General features: G+C 37.2%; 1 protein-coding gene across 10 annotated transcripts in view; it reads left to right on the top strand.

Annotated features, from left to right (window-relative positions):
- The window catches only part of ATP13A3 (ATPase 13A3), a 62199-nt gene that overhangs the window by 34696 nt on the left and 6273 nt on the right, over window positions 1-21230 (top strand). For 9 of the 10 annotated variants that reach the window (XR_008466904.1, XM_054204764.1, XM_054204761.1 and 6 more), the window contains 22 exons: window positions 673-852; window positions 3802-3959; window positions 4625-4813; window positions 5736-5797; window positions 6370-6520; window positions 6990-7106; window positions 8160-8177; window positions 8270-8423; window positions 8510-8630; window positions 9211-9335; window positions 10249-10427; window positions 10885-11007; window positions 11090-11169; window positions 11841-11883; window positions 11981-12090; window positions 12933-13029; window positions 13901-13973; window positions 14810-14987; window positions 15653-15843; window positions 16298-16386; window positions 16590-16670; window positions 20582-20671. Coding sequence is in view for 9 of the 10 variants with exons in the window: in XM_054204764.1 (XP_054060739.1) it covers window positions 673-852; window positions 3802-3959; window positions 4625-4813; window positions 5736-5797; window positions 6370-6520; window positions 6990-7106; window positions 8160-8177; window positions 8270-8423; window positions 8510-8630; window positions 9211-9335; window positions 10249-10427; window positions 10885-11007; window positions 11090-11169; window positions 11841-11883; window positions 11981-12090; window positions 12933-13029; window positions 13901-13973; window positions 14810-14987; window positions 15653-15843; window positions 16298-16386; window positions 16590-16670; window positions 20582-20671 (2609 nt within the window). In the remaining variant the exon portion in view is untranslated. The remainder of the gene's footprint in view (window positions 1-672; window positions 853-3801; window positions 3960-4624; window positions 4814-5735; window positions 5798-6369; window positions 6521-6989; window positions 7107-8159; window positions 8178-8269; window positions 8424-8509; window positions 8631-9210; window positions 9336-10248; window positions 10428-10884; window positions 11008-11089; window positions 11170-11840; window positions 11884-11980; window positions 12091-12932; window positions 13030-13900; window positions 13974-14809; window positions 14988-15652; window positions 15844-16297; window positions 16387-16589; window positions 16671-20581; window positions 20672-21230) is intronic. The other variant, XM_054204765.1, reaches the window with a different exon arrangement.

Below are 21230 nucleotides of genomic sequence, written 5' to 3' on the forward strand. Positions count from 1 at the left end.
TAGATGCTTCCAAGAATGAAGGTAATGAGTAGAATGTTCTGCTGTATTTGAAAACAGAAATAATCTCAAATTGCGCACCAGGGACCTGATGTATTTGAAGGACAGCTTCATTAAATAGGATGGAGCGTTTGTTATTCCTAGGGTAACCTGTCCGAACTGGCAGTGTTTAGAAAATTGTAGCTCAGAGATTGTGTTTTATCATGTTAAATTCTTTGAATATACTTGAGCCTCTTGCTGCTGCTAGCAACTGATAAAAATTGATTGCAGCCCTAGCTTGAGTGTACTCAGTCACCAAAGGAGCTGCAAATAATTTTCTTCACCCTCTAGTTTTTCTGAGTAAAGAAGGGGTGATGCCCTGCAGCAGGAGAAGGAAGCTTGAAGCTTGTCCTGCTTTCTTTCAATGAACTGTATTTTACACCTATCAGATTTGAAGTAAGAGGCACAGAAGCTGTATTGGTGAATAATGAATAGAGTTAAATAGGATAAGGAATCTGGTGAGCTGAGGCTAATAAGTGAGAGACTACCTAATAATGTGCTGAAAGGAAGATGACTTTTTCCATGTCTGCTTCTGCGCTGATGAAGTGAGATTATATTGTTCTGCTTGAAGTTTTGAAGGAAAAAAAAATGTCTGTTCTTATTTGATCTTGCTTAGAGACTCTTATTCCATTTAAGGTGAAAGTGTTCCTGTCACAAAGATTAATCTACCAAATCCCTCAGAATATCCGAAAGCAATGGGAGATGAAATATACAGTCCAGAAGTGCACAAACGGCATACTTTGTTCTGTGGCACCAATGTCATTCAAACGCGTTTTTATACTGGAGAATTGGTCAAAGCTCTAGTAGTGAGAACAGGTATCGATCGTTACATTTATCACTTGTTAATGCACTACTCGCTTTTGTAGCTGTGTGTCAACTGATACTTCAGAGTATTGTGTTGAATGTTGCTAAGCTTGGATAAATGAGTATACCCCAAATAATTTGATAAATGTCTTGCAACAATAGTGGAACTAGATAATCTCCTGGGGAGTATCAGTTGGCAAGCAAGAAAGTGAATCAGTCTTTAGCATTAATTTAAAACTTATCTGAATGCATTTTCAGGTCCTTTAAATGTCTTTTACAGTGTGTTGGTTGAACTACATATGTCTCTTGGAAAAGGTTTGGCATACCATCGGCTTGGGCGGGTAGTGGGAAACGGCTTATTTTAGTGGAGTCATTGGCAATGTCAAATGTTTTTCTTTGCCCATAGTTTTGCCAAAGCACATAACATTTGCTTAAAAAATGTGTTCGATCTAGCCCTTTCTACAGAAGTGCTTATTCATACTAATATGTTAAAGGTTTGGTTTTAGATAATACAGATGTTCTATTAAAAACAGTTGCACAGGCTAATGTCATGGAATTCTGCTTTACAAAGATGATCTTAAGAAAAACACCACAAAGTAGCTGAATGTAAGCTGTAATCCAAGCTACAATAGAATTGGGTCGAATAAATTTGACTATATTGACTAGAATACTACTTAAAGTAAGTTTTCCACCAAGTAACTTCATCCTAATTAGCCTCTTCTTTCTCTGGTGTCTTCTCTTCACCTTCTGTTAGTCTGTTTTAGCAGTCAGTGTTCTGATTTTTTTATTAAGTTCATTAATGTCTTTCCTAGAGGCTTTTAGTCATCTTTTTTTCAAAGAAAAATATTTTCCTTCCCTTGAACACATCTCCGCTTTAATAATATCTGTCTCAACTTCTTTTGTTTCTTCAATAAAAAAAAATTATATGCCCAGCTTGATGTGTATATACAGGTCCAAAACAGGAACAGAAATGAACTGCTGAAGACTTATTTCTTCTACTCTGCAGGAAGGATGATGCTTGATGCTTTTTTTTTTTTTTTTTTTAAAAAAAGTCTGGAACTCTTACCAGGAGAATTGTGATTGCTTCCAACACCTGATTCTTACTGCCCTGACATCTGAAGTAATTTTTTTTAATCTGCTCTTTGCCCATGACAGGTCAAAGTTAGCTCCTTCATTGTAAACAGGATGAATTTAGCTCTGAGGACCTTGTTCAGATTTTATGTATGAACAAGTACATTTTTTCCTGCTAGGACTATATATGAGAGGAACAAAGGGATATAAAATCCTCTCTATTCTCCTGTCTGGTTTACAGGGACAGCTTTTAGGCAAGTAGGGAATTTCCCACTTCACAGAGCTGGGTAGATGTCACAGAGCTTGCAGCTTCGTGCTCCTAAGATGTCTGATAGTAAGAACTAAAGTAATTCTTTCCTAGTGAGATACAAGTAAAAATCCTGTTATCTGAGGAAGGGGGATGCCACAAAAATGAAGATACTAGAAAATTTAGTCCTTAAAAAAATTCTAGGAGAGCAGAACTCCATATGGTTGTGTGCAAAGACATGTAGTCTTAATTTTGTCATAAATCAGGATATAAGATTGATCTGCTGGTGCTGTACTCGCAGTACTCTTTAGAGTTAAGCATTTAACGTGACAGGTTTGATGTTACAGCTGAAATACACATAAAATATGGATGAACTAAATGTATTCATTTTTTTCGATCCTGAAACTCAGTTCATGGATACGTTAGTGTGTATGTCATTGGGGCTGCTATTGTAATTGTAAAGAATTAAAAATTGGTAATTTTTTTTTAGGGAACAGAAATGCTCAGTATGTCCAGTGTGTTCCCAAGACACCACATGAGGTTTTCATTTATTGTTTTACCCTGGTGTGTTCTAGCCTATGTGGCTACAGAACCTTCTGCAAAACCATTAAAATCAAAAGCAGTTTTGACTTTTCTTTTTTTGACTGCCGTGTCGAATTACAAAACATTCATGACTGAATACTCAAGTACATACTGACGTGCCGAACTTCTCTGAGCAGGCCCATGGTTTGTATTCTGCAGTAGCGAATTCAAAGCCTGGAGGCTTCATGCCTTGTTCCTCTTGTGATGAACTCATCCTCTTTAAGCCTGATGCAGTAGCTGCTTCGTTCTGGTAGAATCTTGTATGCCGTGTGTCAGCATGGAGGGCTTAGCAAAGGCTAAGGACGGCTTGCAGACTGAGAAGCTGTCAAGGAGCTGTCACTAACGCCAGCAGACCTGACAGTGATATTGAGATTGTAGTAATAGACTTTGAAGTCTAAGCAGATACAAATTCTTTCGGGCATACAAAATTGGGCACTGGTGTTGGCCTCTTCCCATGTTGAGGCAAAGGTTCAAGGAGGATCTCAGGGTATCTATTGGTTGTCTGACTCTAAGACCCTTAGAAGTTCAGTCTCCTAGTTTAGGTGTCAAAATGCAGTCAAGAGGTGGGTTTCTCTGAAAGATGACTCTCTGCACTGCAGTTTTTTTTTTCTGAATCTTTCTTTCTGATTGTCGAGGGATCTTACAGAGACTTGCCATTTGACTACTTAAGGTTGGACTCTATGAATAACTTCATTTTCTTTTTGCAAGGACTGCCTTAATTAGACAACTAATGAATATACCCACTAGCTCTGCACTGTGAGGGACAAAATGTGATACAACAAACTCTTCCAGGCCAAACCATTTGAGGGTTTACTGCTGCGGTAGAAGAGGGGTTCATTTGACTCAGCTGCAGGTCCTTGCCGTAGGAAAGGAGCGCTCAGTATGATGTGCACGTACATTTTTGAAGCACCTTAATTACAGTATTGCAAAACATGTTACTGTATATTGAGAAACAGTTGTAATGAAATGAGTAGCTTAAGGGTTTAATCGAGTCTTTTAATATATTTGAATAGGATTGCTCTTGTTTGTACTTTTAATAACTTACTACTTTTTATTTCTAGGCTTTAGTACTGCTAAAGGACAGCTTGTTCGTTCCATCCTATATCCAAAGCCAACTGATTTTAAACTGTACAGAGATGCCTACTTGTTTCTCCTGTCTCTGGTAGTGGTGGCAGGCATTGGGTTTCTTTACACGGTTGTCAATAGCATCTTAAATGAGGTATGTTTTCATCTCTGGTCCTGAACAGCCTTGTTTTACAAAAGGGTTGATCATGATTTCCAACACACATCAGATGACGAGAAATAACTCAAATTAAGTAAAAACCTCTTTGCTTTATTTTGTATTAATGGAATGAGAAAGACAAGCTTACTGAGAACAAAATTCAGCAGAGAAGCAGAATTTGAATACATTAGAGTGAAATTTGAGTTCACCACAATTTCTGCTGGCTTAATTACTAGACTTTTGTCTTTATTATATGTAAGATTGCCATCTGACAGATATCCAGTTGGAAGAAATAGGATACAACGCATCTAAAGTATGCTGCAGGCAAAAAAAAATCATTACCAAGAAACTGATAACTGATAACTTTAATTTTTTTCTTTCCAAAAAATGTGCATTATTCAGTTACTGGTTTAAAGTAATATATTTGCAAGTGAAAAAGTGACAACTTGAGGTTATAGGTTGTGGATAATTTAAGACTGGATTACCATGGTTGCTGATGGTGGCTGAAGATTGTGCTTCTGGGCAATCCAGACAGAATGTGCTGTACTGGGGAAAGCGGTGTGTGGATTTTGATTGTTTGGTAACAGTAATGTCACGCTTCAGTGGGATAGGGAATCTTTAGGTAATGAGTTCTTGTTCATTAACTCTGACTCTTATCGTAGGTTCCAGCTCACACCATCATCATTGAGTCTCTTGACATTATCACCATCACGGTGCCTCCAGCGCTCCCTGCTGCCATGACCGCTGGCATTGTTTATGCACAAAGAAGACTGAAAAAAATTGGCATCTTCTGCATCAGCCCACAAAGGATAAATATTTGTGGCCAGCTGAATCTTGTGTGTTTTGATAAGGTTAGGTGAATTTTGAAACTTTGTGTTGCCACCTGGAGAGGCATTGTATTATAAACAGGAATTTGTATAGACTAGCAACTACAGGAAAACTCATTACTTTAGGATAAGTTAGATGATTTTTGTCCTGTTAGCTTCCATGTAATCAGTGTTTACCACCTGTTAACTCGCTTAATTTAGTCTGCTCTAAAAATTTGTTGTAATACAGAGCTGCTTTCTTACCTCAAGACTCCCAAGTGCTAACTTATTACTGGCACCCCAGAAATGTGAGAGTTTGGGACTATTAAGAGTTTTATTTAGTACACAGGCTTTGGGAAATTTGAAGTGTGAGGTCAGACTTGTTTCTTATTTTCATTTATTTCAATGAAAAGCCAAACAAGCATATTTTGTTTCTTAACAGAAACACGAGTGAAAGACAGTAGTGCCACCAGCCAGAATCCTTTGATTTTTATCTAATTCTTAAATAAAATTTATTTTCCTTCTTAGATTTTTATCTAAGATCTTAAGTACCCACACTAAATTTATTATTTCGCTTGTAAATATATTCTAGTTGCTGTTTTAGCTGTGCAAGAAAGTAGTACTAAGGGTTTAGTACCTATTTTTGGTTGTCCCCGGCCCCTGAATATAGAGAAGTTGAGCTGTGATCTTTGGTTTTTAAGAGTCTGTTTTGTTTGTCCTGTCTCCAAGGAGGGGCATGGTTGCTTTGAGTGTTTGGTTTATTTTAAAGCTATTTAACAGAGTTGGAACTTAGTTACTAGCAAAAAGCAAGGGGGATACTATATTTCCTGTCCCAAAGGCTTGATTTTTAAGTGAAAACATACATTGTTCAGGTGTAATTTGGTTAATTAGGTGTTAATTTTTGCTTTACCTAAGGATAACTTGTTTCTGAAGGCTTTCTTCCCATGCCCCTTGGTTTATTTTGCAGACTGGCACACTGACTGAGGATGGCTTGGATCTTTGGGGAATTCAACGAGTAGAAAATGCTCGGTAAGGATAAGCTCAGACCTGATAGCAAATGTGATACCTACGGTGCAACAGGAGCTTCAGCAGAGTAGAGTAGAAAATTCAATGTGAGCTCATACATGTTTGCATTTCTGTAATGAGCTCTAAGAATGCAACTGAAAATATGGTTTAGGTGTAATGAAAGTTATCAATCTTACGAGGCTGAGGTGGAATTTAATTTGTTAAAATCTGAGACCTCGTTGGGTTCATACTGCAGTTAAAATATAGTGTGTTTCCTTAATCCTGTCCTCCTAAGTGATGACTTTTGGGGCTGCTAAAATGAATTAGCTTAGCTAACTGAGTTAAGTACAAAGTGATAAAGAGTATGAGGAATCAAACTAGAGAGTGAATTAACACAGAGTTTTTGAGGGAGACAGAAGTTGTGACTGTTTCTGAAGATGCCAGCCCAGAGTCTTTATCTGTTTTCTCTGATGTGTGAAAATACAAGTGAAGAGACTTGTGCAGTCCATTTTCTTCTGTTAATCTAAACAAACCTTTTGAATTGGCTCATAATAAATAATTACAGTGTTAAGTATGTTATAACTTCATTGTTTTAGTTTCCTTTTGCCGGAAGAGAGTGCTTGCAGTGAGAGCTTGCTGAAGTCTGAGTTTGTTGCTTGCATGGCCACTTGTCATTCCCTTACGAAAATTGAAGGAGTACTTTCTGGGGATCCTCTTGATTTGAAGATGTTTGAAGCAATAGGATGGGTAAGTGTCTGCTTTTTTCAAGAGAAGCAACGTTTTTAAGATCAGTACTATGAAATTTCCTACTCTTCCTTCCTCTTATATACAAGATAAGCCATTGTATGCTGTTTCGAGCTGTAACTGTAAAACGGTGGGCTTTTGACAACACTTGTGTGTCAAAGGAAGTCTTAATATGAAAATGTTCCGAAAATGTGTTCAGTGGAACAATTCCTAGAACTGAACGAATTTGAAGAGCTAATTTACTGCTTACTGATGTGTGTGGCAAGATCTCAATGCATATAATAAACATATAAAAAATAGCTAAGTGGATCTTAAGATAATTGCTAAATTAAGACACTTAATTCTCACAGGAGATCTTGTTTAGAAAGATTATTGCACCTTGGGCTGTCTTCCAAGTCTCTTCTTTTCCTGAAAATTATATTATAAGAAAATCAAACTTAACGAATGTATAAATTAATTATTTTTAATACAGATTTTAGAGGAAGCAACTGAAGAGGAAACAGCCCTTCATAATCGAATCATGCCGACAGTGGTTCGACCTTCAAAACAGCTTTTCCCAGAATGCAAGCAAGCAACAAATCAAGAAATGGTATAAAAATGCAAATCAATTCTTTGAGTTAAGGCAATCCTTTGTGTTAAATGAATATGTTTTACTATATGCTGTGGTTCTGGCTGATGTAATTCAAACAATATCAAAACTGTGTGGTTTCTGATGGCAAAGATACAGAAGACTTGTTTAAACTGTTGTTGAAGGTAGTGGTTCAGTATATGCGGCTTTCAAGGTGAGCAGACTGATTGCCAGTGTTACTACCCTTATGGACTGGTTATAAAGTGCTCAAAAGCTTTTTGAGCCTACAGGTTTTAATGTTAGTATCATTACCACATTCTTACTTTGCTAATGAAGTGCTTAGGTGTGCTCACCTTGCAGTTTTAGTTAAAACAATTTTTTGTTAATGTCACTGCATGTCACGGAATTCTTGCCACCATTGTACCTTATAGATGCGTGTTTTAGTTAAGCACCAAGTTACAAAAATAAAATGTACTTGGCATATCTGCATTTTGAAGTATTTTTTTATTACTTCAGGAGGGGGAGTTGAAGCATGTGACTGTGTATCCAGATTATGACACAACAGGGTAGTGGGGGGGTGTAGTATAGCAAGTTGGTTCCTCTGTGTGAGTCCTAATCTGTAGTAGATATAAATGTGTTTTTTTTTTTTTTTTTTTTTGTTCAGAACTCAGTGTACACGAACAGCAGTAATTACTGTGCGGTAGCTGATGTGTGAACATTCTTGAAACTTACTACATGATTTTTTGGGGATGTACTTAATAATCACGGCCTCCATTCTGAAATACCATAGTACTTTAATGATTTACATAGGCCAATCAGAGATTGGACTATGAAAGTTCTTGCAAATTCTAATCAAGAAATCCAGCTCTAGAGTTCTACAATGTGTCAGTTAAAGTAAAGGACACTAAACAGATGCAGCATATTTATATTCAGCTTTTGTGAAGTCCATTGCAAATACAATGTGACTTTACGTTAAGAATGTTGTAAGATTTATGTTGAAATAGTTTGTAGGTGCAAAAATACTTAAAAATAAGTATTTACAGTAAATGTATTTTTTCCTTTTTTTTTTTTTAGGAATTGTTTGAGCTTTCGGTAAGTATGCTTTTTCAGTTAATCATGTACGTCTTTTTTTCAAAATGTATATGGATGTAACCCTTTTGTTCCTTCCTTCCTGTATGACACAGACCAGTTATGAGATTGGAATTGTGCGCCAGTTTCCATTTTCTTCAGTTTTGCAGCGTATGTGTGTAATAGCAAGAGTTCTAGGGGAGAAGAGAATGGATGCTTACATGAAAGGTGCCCCTGAAGTGATTGCCAGCTTGTGTAAGCAGGAAACAGGTAAAGGAACAAACTATTTTTATTTCTTCTGTAGATCAGCTTTAATACGCATAATTTTAATAACTCTAAACTTGACCTTTTTAAAGTTCCTGTTGACTTTGAGCGTGTCCTGGAAGAATACACTAAGCAGGGCTTCCGAGTTATTGCTCTTGCTCACAGAAAATTGGAGTCTAAGCTTACGTGGCACAAAGTCCAGACTATTAATAGGTAAGAGTGACTTCATTTTGTTAATAAGTAACAGGCTTTAAAAGCTATATGCTTTGGATTAATTATGAAAAATTTATCTTTGAATCAATTACTACTCTTCCTTATTACTACTTTTCTGTCTTGACATACATAGTTCTGTGCATTCTTTATTTGTGTCCTGGACAACACATACAAATTTAAGCTAAGGAAGTTTTTCTGCAATAATGTGAATTCTGAGGAACATCATTAAGCTTGAAATTAACTGTAATAATAATTCTTTATGGTGTTTAATTTATGCTAAGATGGCAGAAAAACATCATCAGATTTCTTTGTTACTGAAACATATCCTCTATTAAAAATAATGGGATGTAGTGAAAACCCTCCCGTGCAGATGCGAGTTTAAACTAAAACAAGGAAGACAGGTATAATTGAATGTGAATGATGGTATCTCTTGGGTCACTTCTATAAAGCAAAGTCTTTATTTTCATAGTTAAAAATAAACATTTCCATTTAGTTTGATAAACAGAAAATCAGACTTTGTAAGCTACATCTAATATTTGTAATTCTTGTAATGTTTTTTTCCTTGCCTCCTTTTCTGCAGAGATGCTATTGAAAGCAACATGGATTTTATGGGGTTAATTATAATGCAAAACAAGCTAAAGCAAGAAACCCCTGCTGTACTTGAAGATTTGCATAAAGCCAACATTCGCACTGTCATGGTTACAGGTTAGCATGTAAACATTCATGCTCAAAAGATAAAAATCCATCTCTTTTTGGTCTTATTTTAATTATAGTGTATGGACTCAAATTTTAGTGTCAATAGGCTGGGATTACACTGTATTTATAGCAAGAGGGAAGTTTAGAAACTATTGGGAGTATAGAAACACTAGTGTTTCTTTTTGTGTGAAACTTGCTTTGGTAAGTCAGAGATCAGAAGCCGGTATGGGGATTAATTCTACTTCATAGCTTCCTCTCCCTAGCTCCATGCACAAGTTACTTTATACTGAATTGAAGGATGGAAAACCGTAGGGGTTTTTCAAATCAGACTAGGTGAAAGTCCTGATCTAATCCTATGACTGCCCCTGCTTGGAGCAGGAGGTTGGACTAGAGGACCTCCTGAGGGTCCCTACCATTTTGAATTATATTATAATAAGTTACTTGGTATTGGATTATTTTTTTTTTTTGTAAGCATGACGTATGTCCCCATAAGCTGGCTAGGTATCTGTGTTCAGTGTTTTCCGTGCAATATGTGCTTGCTTTTTAAATCACAGGTATTGCAAGCTTTGGAATAATGTTTTGATAGGCTAGCAATGCAGCTCGATGTTTGCATGTTCTGTGACCATGTTTAAAAAGCGATATTTTAAATAGCCATGTGTTTTCTGCCCAATTTACAATATATACTAAAATTTGGTCAGTAAGAGACCTTTATGGCTGAAAGAAGCATACAAAGTTTCTAGTGATGTTAGTGCAGGGGAGGGATTTGAATTTTGCCTGTAGGCTTGATTTGCCCTAAGGTTGTCACTGGTACATCAGGCAGTCGTCCTCCTAGTTTAAAAGTGCCTTTTCTTTTATGTGGAATACCATATATGCTATTGATCCTTTTCTAACTGAAACCTTTTTAAATGCAATTGTTTAACAGGGGATAACATGTTAACTGCTATCTCTGTGGCCAGAGACTGTGGAATGATTCTACCTCAGGATAAGGTCATTATTGCTGAAGCACTACCTCCAAAGGATGGGCAGGCTGCCAGAATCAACTGGCATTATGCAGATACCCTCGCGAAATGCACTAGTTCATCACCAGCCATAAACTCAGAGGTAATAACTTAGAATGCAAGCAGTTAGTTTTACTGTTGAGTTTCTTTCTTTTTATCTTATTCCGTTAAGTATCAAATCTGTGGTTAAGTGTCAAACCAAAATTGATGCACTAGTTAACTTTCAGATCTTAAAATACCAGAGAGTAGTAGAACAGCTGGGGGAGCTAGTTTTTTAACTGTGATGTGGCATTTGACATTTCAGTTGTGCAGGAGACAGGTTTTTTTCCCCACACTTCAATCTCTTAAGACTGCTCTAGCTGCTGGTAGTTGAAACATTAAACCACATTTTCTTATTACTAAATAACTGTTTTCATTGTATGAGGTTTTCTTTCAAGTAACATTCTTAGAAACCTCCTGTAGCGTGGGATCTCTAGGAATACCCCTCTGAGCATTAGCATGAAATTACCAGGTATCTGTGCAAACACATTACAGCTAGAGTATTAAATTACTTTTGACAGGATATTCCAGTTAAATTGGTCCACGAAAGCCTTGAGGATCTCCAGATGACCAAATACCATTTTGCAATGAATGGAAAGTCATTTGCAGTGATTCTGGAGCATTTTCAGGACCTGGTACCCAAGGTGAGCATTTTATTGAGTGTGGGCACTTTTGTTGGTGAACAGGCTTTGCCCTGTGAGCATTAAGAAATCTTCTTTCTTCCAGCTTGTGTTACATGGCACTGTGTTTGCTCGTATGGCGCCTGATCAGAAAACTCAGTTGGTGGAAGCTTTACAAAATGTCGAGTAAGTAGTTGCTTAAGCATAGAAAGCGGGAGGGTTGGCAGCGTTTGCTGTGTTAGGAGGAAAAAATTATATATGCCGCTAGCTGTTTTGCCAAATGAAAAAGACTGGGCTAATAAAACGTCCTTGAGTTGGTAGATCAGGCTATTGTCTGAGCGGGAATGAGAGTAGTACCATCTGCTGGCTAGTTGTGAAAGTTTCAGACTTTTCATGAAGTTATAAATGATGAATAACTAAACTAACATATTTTATAAATCTCGTTGTTTGGCTTAATAAACAAATCCATCAAATGTCTTCTGTGTATTGAAGAAGTATTAACGGGATGACGTCTGTTCACATATGGTCAGTCTATTGTTTGTTGGTGTCAGGCAGAGCAGCTATGCAGACTACTACAATAATCTCTGCCTGGGGCAAAGATGCTTTAGAAACCACCTTGGAACGACAGAGGGCTGACAGCCATTATTGGTTCGGTTGACCTGGCTAAGTCACGTTACTTTTCTGTGTACTTCTTTATATGTATAATGGGAACAGTAATTGCTTTCAGCATTAATGACCACTCATTATTATGCAAACCCTGAATAAGTGAAATAATATAGAAGTATTTAATGAAATAAGTTAACTGGATTATGATTATGGAATGGTCCAGAATGCTGACATCTGTTTGGCTTTTATAGTTACTATGTGGGCATGTGTGGAGATGGAGCAAATGACTGTGGCGTAAGTATATTTTTATTTTCCATACAGAACTGTTCGATTAAATTTTACAGCTGAAAGCAAGTTTTAATGTGTTGTCTATTTCAACGTTAACTGGCAGGCGCTAAAGAGGGCACATGGTGGTATATCTTTATCTGAACTTGAGGCTTCTGTGGCGTCACCATTCACTTCCAGGACACCTAGTATTTCCTGCGTGCCAAAGCTGATCAGGTAATGCCACTTACTGGAAACTTAAAATGCGTCTGTGGAGCTTGTTTTGCATACCCTACGTTAGTATGTTTGATGCTGTAGGAAGCTAGTTTGAATTAAAGAACAAGTCATACTTTTTTAGTAGTTTTGTTTCTTTGCTGAAAGTACTCTGAGCAAGGGCTTGCCATAGCATGATTTAGTTTTATTATAAACACCTTTTTTCCATGTAAAGTTAATTCTTTAGAGTGTGAGTGAGCTTCTACATGTTAGTATTTAATTTGATATCTTAGTTACTGTGTTAGTTTCCAAAAAGGCTGTGTGTAATTGCAGGCAGTAAAACTCTTCAGATAACTGCTCAGCCCCATAGGAAGTAGAAAACAAATTTTCTAAATATGTTTTGACCAGTTTTTGATTCCAGAATTGGTTGGTAGTTAGGTAATAATTTTGGATAAAGGTCAACAAGAGAAGAATGTAGTTAAGTCAGCGTGGAACTAATGAAGTAATGCGTAGTCAGAAACATCTCTGAAGTCAGCAACTCTGTGGCTGGCTGCGTGTTCATTCAATCCATGCAGTAAACTAGTGCTTCACAGATGCTTTTGCAAGCAGACCTTCGTTTTAAAACCTCTGCTGGAAAACCACAAAGTCGAAAGAACCCTGAAGTAAGGTCCTGGCTTAGTTCAGAAAGCACGCTTGCAACTTGGTACTTGAAAGCGTACCATTCTCACCCCATTTGCTCCATGTGTCTTCAGCCTGATGTCCCTCAAAGGGTTTGCTGATATGTTTAATTGCAGCTAACATTTTGCTAAGCAGAATTTAACTGCACAGAAAGCTTTCTAGTTACACTATTGCATTTGTTTTGACAGGGAAGGCCGTGCTGCTTTAATAACTTCCTTCTGTGTATTTAAGTTCATGGCACTATACAGCATTATCCAGTACATCAGTGTTACTCTGCTATATTCTGTAAGTATTTAATTGTGCTTAAGCACTGTCAACATAATTCAGAGATTTGAAGATTGATAGATATTTAATATAAATTGTTGCAAGTCTCTTTGAGTACAGAACACTCGTATTCTAAAAAGTATTGTTAGTATTTTTGCTTTTTTATATTAACTGTATGAAAAACGTGGTAGTATCTACTTAAAAAAGGCAGTAACTAATGCCTGCAAATAGAAAGTCTGTACAGTGGGAAGTCCAAATAAGCATATAAATTGAACAAAAATACAATTTTCCATTACTTAAAAATGGTCAGCATTTTCAAATAACCTAACTTTAAAGGGCAATGCATTCGTTTTATATAAGGATTGAAAGAGAGCAGTTTGCAAGTATTGAGTTTAGGAGGGGGGAAAAAAGCAAAATGCAGTATTTCTTATTAATATGTTTGGATTCACAATATGGCATGTGGTAGAAATCCTGTATTTTAATTTGTATTCTGAGTAAATTAAACATGCAAAGTATTAAAGGACCCTTGAGGTGGAAATTTTGAGAACTGGTATGACCATATAGTAAGGTTATGGTGTTTAGAGACCTGTGGGCCTAAGCTATTATTTCATTGGCTTGTAAGATTCAGTAATACAAGTGTGATTACAAAGAAATTTCAATTACATATAGCTTATGCATCTTGAAACTGAAATTGTTTCATACCTTGATACTTCAGTAATTGATCTGTGAATTGTAGAATACTCAAGACTCCTGCAGATAAAGGAAAACAGTTTGACAAGAGACTGTCTAGTTTATAGAGTGAAATTTAAAGAATTAATGCCGTAGAAGTGTCACTGTAATGTTTTCTTGGTGTGAAGAAATTATCAATGTTTCAGTTGTGATTTCTGTCTAGATCCTGAGCAATTTGGGAGATTTCCAGTTTCTCTTCATTGATTTGGCAATCATTTTGGTGGTTGTCTTCACTAGTAAGTATCGTGCTGAATTAACACTTCTGGCTTCTATGAAGCAGTTTTGGCTTCATCAAATTTTCTTTAATATCTAATTACATGTTGTTTGGAGTAAGCACTATGACATACAGTTGGGATGTTACGACTGCTACAGTATACGCATTAAAAAACCCAAACCACTGTGTACTAAGTTAGATTAATCTGAAGTTTGTGAAATGTCGTCATACAAAAAGCAGTTTGTGGGCATGGTCTTAGAAAAGTAGTTCTTCGCAGCACAGGAAGCCATAAATATCTCCTGACATGAGGAAACTGTTTTTGGAATTGGAACAGGCGTTGTTCCAATATCGTCTTTCTCCAATGTTTTGATTTCTTGCATTTTTAGCTGAAATTCTGTCCACAAATTGTCATACTCGAGGTCTATTATCTAGTGAAGTATTTGATTACGCACAGAAACCCAGCACTTGGTTTACTGGCTAACAGTAGAATTCCATTTTCAAGTTTAATAGAAACTGCTTCTTTGAAGCAATGGCAGACCAAAACTGATGAGACAAGCTGTAAGTCCTTGTGCCAGACAAGGGGAATTTGGCCAGACACTCCTAATTCCTTAAGTCTCATGGCTTCTGTTATTGTCCCCTGCTACCCTGTGCTGTTGGGGGTAACCAGCCTGCAGAAGGCACTGTGGCATTATTCTAGTGGGATATAGTCTTTTCAAGGTGGCTTCACAGTTGCAGTTCTGGACTAATTATTAAAGTGATGCCATAAGCAAGCTATTCTAATTCCACAGCATGTGAACAGGGTAACTCTTGAAAACCATAATGATGTAATGTGTAATTTGTTTTTCTTTCTCTTTGCAGTGAGTCTGAACCCTGCTTGGAAGGAGCTTGTTGCACGAAGGCCTCCATCAGGTCTTATCTCAGGTCCACTTCTGTGCTCCGTTTTGTCTCAGATCATCATCTGCCTTGCTTTCCAAACCTTTGGGTTTTTTTGGGTCAAACAGCAGTCCTGGTATGAGCCTTGGACAACGGAATCTGAGTAAGTGTTCCAGTTGCTTCATGTGGGATACAGTAATGATTGAAAACCTATAGGCAATAATTGCTCTCTTCTTTATTTACCCCCCTTTGAGGACTTTTTAAATAAAGCTTCTGTATGGCAACTTGTTAGTCTGCTGAATTTTTTCTGAAAAGCACAGTAATATATAGGAGTTAGCCAATGGCTGAAACTCAAAACTGGGTCAGAGCCAGACTGCAGGGTCTGAAGACTCCTCAACTGTGTGGCAGTTGAGATTGAAACTTGAAATTCAGGACATATTTTAACTCTATGTTATAAAGTTTTCTTTTCCTGTTAGAGTTCCAGTAAATCAAATTCGTATTTCTGAAAACGAAGAGGTGTTTTATTCTTTTTTTAGATTGCAATATTTTCTTACCTGTCTTCAAAGTGTATCTTCAGGGATAGTTTCTAAACAGTTCATGTAGTGAACTTACAAGCTGGAAGCATAAAAGAACTCGAAGCTCAGAATTCACAAAAATTCCTCCCTCTCTGCCGCAGTTTTGAGTTACTTCTTGCTACCTGTAGTAGGTTTTCAAGGATAATTTTTGTTTTACTACCATAGCAATTCATCTGTCATTAATTTTGTTAATAAATAGGCCTTGTGTACATCTTCTCCTTAATTCAGTGTTAAATGTTTTTCTTTGTTGTAGTGCATGTAATCTATTGGATGCCACAAACACCAGCTCTGCACACCATGGGAATGAGACTCTTGATGATGATGAACATTACATTAAAAATTATGAAAACACAACTTTGTTTTTTATATCCAGCTTTCAGTACCTCATAGTGGCAATTGTCTTTTCTAAGGGAAAGCCCTTTAGACAACCATCCTACAAAAATTGTAAGTCCTTTCATACTGTATACTGTTCCAAGTAAAACTCCAAGTGACTCTGCACTTGTTAATCCATGGCTTGCTTACAATTCTCTTGTGCCCCATCAGCAGTCATAGTGTTGCTAGGAGAACATAGAACAATTATCCTCTGATAATCAGAGATAGAAATACGGAAGTATTAAACTGTAGGGAGAAATTTATGTTAATAGTTGCTTTGTTTGTAGAAGTGTATGCATATATATGTTTCAGCTCCACAATTGAGCCACTGAGAAACTGAGTCTGGCCTTCTGTCTCTTTACGACTGTCAGCACAACTTGTATTGCCGAAATCTGTCAGGAAGGGGTTTAGAGGAAGAAAAGAGATTACTTCCAGGGAGTAATGAACCCACGATACATGGGAAAACTATCTAAAACTCTGATTGCGAGATGGTCCAATTAAAATATTTTTTTTTCTTCTTTTACAGTTCTGTTTGTTGTATCTGTGATAGTTCTTTATGTCTTCATATTTTTCATCATGTTGCATCCTGTTGAATCTATTGACACATTTCTTGAGGTAAGATTGAGCAGATGTGCAGGTGTCTGTACTTCCTGGGATAACTGGTTGGCTGCCTTTTGGGCAGCCTTTAGAGGGCTTTAGAGCTTTAACTTCGCATCTCTGGGGGTGGAAAGGGAGAATTTATAATGCTGAGCCTGTTTTCAGTGTGGTGTGTCTACTTCATGTGTGTGTTGCTAACCTCTGGCAACTTTTTCTCATAGCTCGTGTGTGTGCCATATGAGTGGCGCCTCAGAATTCTCATCATTGTTATTCTCAATGCAGTTGTATCCGTGCTGACGGAGGTAAGAAATTCAAATGGAAAAAATGCTTGTCTGTTAAGTGGGTCTTTTTCCAGAGTATGTGTTTGTCTTTTGTTTAGAAGGTCTCTCTTCACAGCGTGCCAGTGTAAGTGGTCACTGTTTTTCTTACCTTTGTATTCCTAAAAAGTCCCTGTAAACTAGATTTAAGGTGTCAAGGTTTTCTGTGTTAAAGGAATGATCTTAAAGCCTTTTTTATGAATAAAAAAAAAAGGGGGGGAAAAGTTGAAAGACTTCAATTATTTCAGCTGTTTCATAGGACAATACTCTCCACATTTATTTACTGTGTTAGTTCAGTTCAGAACAACAACGTAGTAGAAAACTACATAAACTCCTTAGGGGAGCCTGTCTTCGTTCAGTTGGATCATATACATACCTTATTGTTCAGAATAATGCAGGTCTATATAACTTGTTCATCTAATCTGATCCAAGTCCAGAACTAGAGATGTTCATGCAGATCTCCTTTTTCCAGCCCTGAGCTTGTCCAAGCCAGTCACTCTGGGCATTGACCTCTTCTGCTGTAATTCCAGAGTTAATGTGGCCAGAAACATGCCCTACCTTTCATCCAGGTACCCCTCTGTTGTTTCCAAGAATTGGAGTTTGACAGATAACATCTTCCAGAAGGAATCTGGGTTCAAAGCCAGTCACTTATTCCTGTGGTTAGTTCTTTTCCGTGTTAAATTGATGCCTTATTTCCAACCTAGAGTACATCTGAGTTTTGGTTGCAGCCATTAGTCACTATTTTTTTTCCTGCTAGATGAAACAGTCTTTCAACATTATCTAGCACTTGCACACTACAATTATCTGTTTTTACTGTATAACATTTTCTGCAGCTTCTAGTCAGTGTTTCCATTACTATGTGAGGGATTGCTATCAAGGTAACCAGGATAATGTTTGCTTGAATCATACCATTTTGGCCTTTGAATATTACTACAGCATTAATATTCTTTCCACTTGGCTATTTTTTTCCCTTTTATTCACGACTTAGTAAAAATAAAACCAACCAGGTTTTTTTTGATAGCTTAATAAAATTATCAAGGCTTTGTGTTCAAAATGTTGTTCCATATAGAACTTGCAATATATGTTATTATGTTGCTGCCTTTTGGAACATGTTTTTCAGTTGTTTTCATGTGATAGGCGATAACTTGTCTTTTCCAGAACATGGCAGTAGATATTCATTTTTTTGGCCTTTGCCCTGTTATTAACATATTTATCCTCTCCTAGTGCCTTTCTTACACTGCCCTATATTTACTCTAATCCTGCTTGTGAGTGAGGTTTCCTTCATGTCCTTTAAGTCTCTTATTTTGTACTACTGAACTTCTAATAATTGTCTTTTTTTTGCCTCCTCTTTTCTTTGTTAAAAGTTAAATTTTATGTATATTGCGATCTTGCTACTGAAAAAAAATAGTTATTCTAAAGCTGCGGAATCATGGCTTTTTTTGTCTTATGATAAATTTAAAACAAACCTTATAGATAGAAATATTTTTTCCTGTTTACTTTTTCTGGTCAGTTTTGATGTTTTTATTGCCATCTCTAGGAAATGAGCTTTTATGAAGTGCTAAGACTATTCCTTGGAATTGAGCTTTGTGTTGATACCTGGACTGTAAATAGGTGGTGGTTACAATTTTCAGTCCGCTGATAAGCTTTACCGAGAGAAATAAATTAAACTTAGCTTCTGCTGAAAAATTACTTAGTTCTGCAGATGATCGTTTCTAACCTGTATACAGTCTGGTGATGTTTCTGTTCTGGAAGGGCAAGGGCTCTAGTAGAAAGTCTGTGCAGTGTGTCAGTCCATGGATCGGTGCGTGTCTCTCAAGGCCAAGTGTTTCTCCTCTGGCTTAAACGTTCCTGAGGTTCCACTCCTGGGCCTTGTTTGTTCCCACATCAATCTCTAAACTTCTGAGTTTCTCGTAACCATAACCTAAGCAATGTAATTACTGTAGAGCATTTGCTTTCACCCAGTATTTCAAGCCTCACCTCCCCCTTTTTCCTATGCAGGTTTAAGTTAGCATCTTTCAACGCTTTAGTCGCTTAACTGTCATTACCAAAACTGGTAGGATGATTTGTCACATTCCTTTCAACCAGACTTTCCTATTTATCTTGTTGCCCATACTTTAGGAATGGAATAGAATTAATTATAGAGTTTAATTTTCTTGACATTGTTTGGGATGTTCTGCTTTGACTTAAAATCTATTTCGTCTGGTTTCACTGTTAGTTAAATGCTTCGTTTAGACCTAAGTTATCTTACTGTACAGCAGGTGTCCAACAGAAGCATTGCCTACTGATCCTCAAGTCCCGAACCTTGTGTTACAATATGCACTTCACCTTCCATAACTTCAACCTGCTTTTGCCCCACCTTTTGATCTGTGCTTGTCCAACTCGAGCAGTATTACTCCAGGCTCCCTGAAGCTTTTTCATGTGGTGCCAATGCATTGTGTCCGGTGTGTTGTGTGGAAATCGTAGGCTATTTCATTCCTTTCCTTCCAGTACAGCTCACTGCCCTTCTGTCCTTGTGTGCCTGGCTGGATTTTCTGCTCACTACACTTTTTGCTACAGAGTTACTGGGTACTACAGGTCATATTCTCAGTATTTAGGAAAACCTGCTGGTGGCATCTCCTTATTTCTTTTAACAAGGTGTTCTGTAGGTATATCACCTAGAGGTGGTTCTTCTGCTGAGACTAATCCCTCAGTAATTACTTCTTTATCTTACAATGATGAGATACATGTGGGATTGGAACAATCTTCGTCACACTTGCCAGTTTGACGCTTGTATCACGCTACACTCGTATGTAGTTTTAGTTGCTTCTACAACAGGAATGATTTCTGACTGTGGCTGTCCCAAATAAGTTTTCCAAAATGCTGTGTGAAGCTTTTGCTCCTTCCATGTGGGTGCCAGATGAGGTTCACAAAGCATGCATCTTCTTTTTGCCAGATGATAGAAAATATTGCACAACAAAGGCAGATCCTAGCAGATGTTGCTCCTTACCCTGATGCCTGGTATAGACATACTTAAACCAGACTGGCTTCAAAAATGAACATCTAACAAGCTGAAGATTTGTTGGCAAAAGCTTTATAAAAGCAGTATAAAATTGTAGTACACTATAAGATCATAAGCGTTATAAAATCTATTATAAATGCCTGGCTTATCAGCTCCCCTTTCTCGGTGGCGGAGGTTAGTCAGATGTTAGAAATGGAATCTGTCCAAAGAACAGACTTGTGTGCTCAAGGCCATGGAAGATACAAGTTCACACCTGTGGTGCCGGATTTGTTCAAGGCTCTCAAGTCCGCCCATGCAGCTGTATGAGAATAACCAGATGTACTGAACATACTGTTAAAGTTCTGCCCTCTTCTCCAAAATCTGGAACGGCTCCTACAGAATTTCTTCAGACTTCCTGCTGGTGGCTCAGCTTTGCCACCCCACTGAAGCTTTTCTGAGAATGTCACTGCTTTAAAACAAACGCCAAGCAAAGCTTAGCTCCAACAAGAAGTACGCCATAATGTTAAAGATGGTTTGAGGGGAAACTGCTTTAAGCACGTAGTCTGTGGTGCTATAGAGGTTTTTTTTTGGTTTGTTTTTTTTTTTTTTTTTTTTTAGAGTATTGAAACACATTAAGAATGTATATTTATGATTTTTACCTGTATCCATGGATGCAGTTTTGGTCATTGTTGCTGTTGATTTAAAGTACGTGTTCGTATTCTTAAATCTCATGTGAGCACTTTAAGAATGAAAATGTTTATCGCTTAAGTATACTGACAAATAACGTAAACTCTCCATTTTGCCTGGCACTGAATTAGTTATGCCTGACACTATTTTGGGGTTTATTTGTAATGTGCACACTAACAACAAATGATCATTAGTTTCTTTAATTCTTCCCGCTCACTGCAATGTCTCACAGAATGTCCTCCTTGATATGATCCTTTGGAAGGTTGTGTTCAATCGAGACAAACAAGGAGAATATCGCCTCACCATACCCCAGCCGCCTCAGGTTGGAGACTAGTATTTTGCTGTCATCATTTAAGTGCATGCTGATTAATTCAGTTTTGGGGTTTTTTATGATTTATAAGTGTCTGTTGCCTTATCTTAAGTTTAAGACTGTTTAAATTAGATTTCTGTAACTTGAATATTAACAGGAAAGGCTTCTGATTTTATATTTTTCTCCTTGTTGACACTTAAAGAATTTAGCTCTGTATACAAGAACTGCAAAGCAAATGCAGAGGATTTTAAGACTTTTCTCACTTTATCTTCAGTTTTCGTATTAGCAAATTTTATTTGTGTTGTCACAAGTTAGCATGCTAGGACTGGAGAACGTCTTGATTTGCTTGGAAGAAGAATTGCTGGTGCTGGATCCTAATCCAGTTCTTCATTACATTAATTTGGTTTAGGGTTTTAGAACACTGTCTCGTGAGAGTAAAAATTTACAGTATGTATTAATGAAACAAAATAAAATGTCAAATGAAGTATGTTATTACTACCTCAGGTGGTTTAGGAGACTGAAGGATTTAGCTTCTGTTTTTCAGGTGACCATGAATCTTGATCTGGTCTGC

Source organism: Rissa tridactyla, chromosome 6 (genome assembly GCF_028500815.1).
Source record: "Rissa tridactyla isolate bRisTri1 chromosome 6, bRisTri1.patW.cur.20221130, whole genome shotgun sequence".
NCBI classification, from domain to species: Eukaryota; Metazoa; Chordata; class Aves; order Charadriiformes; family Laridae; genus Rissa; species Rissa tridactyla.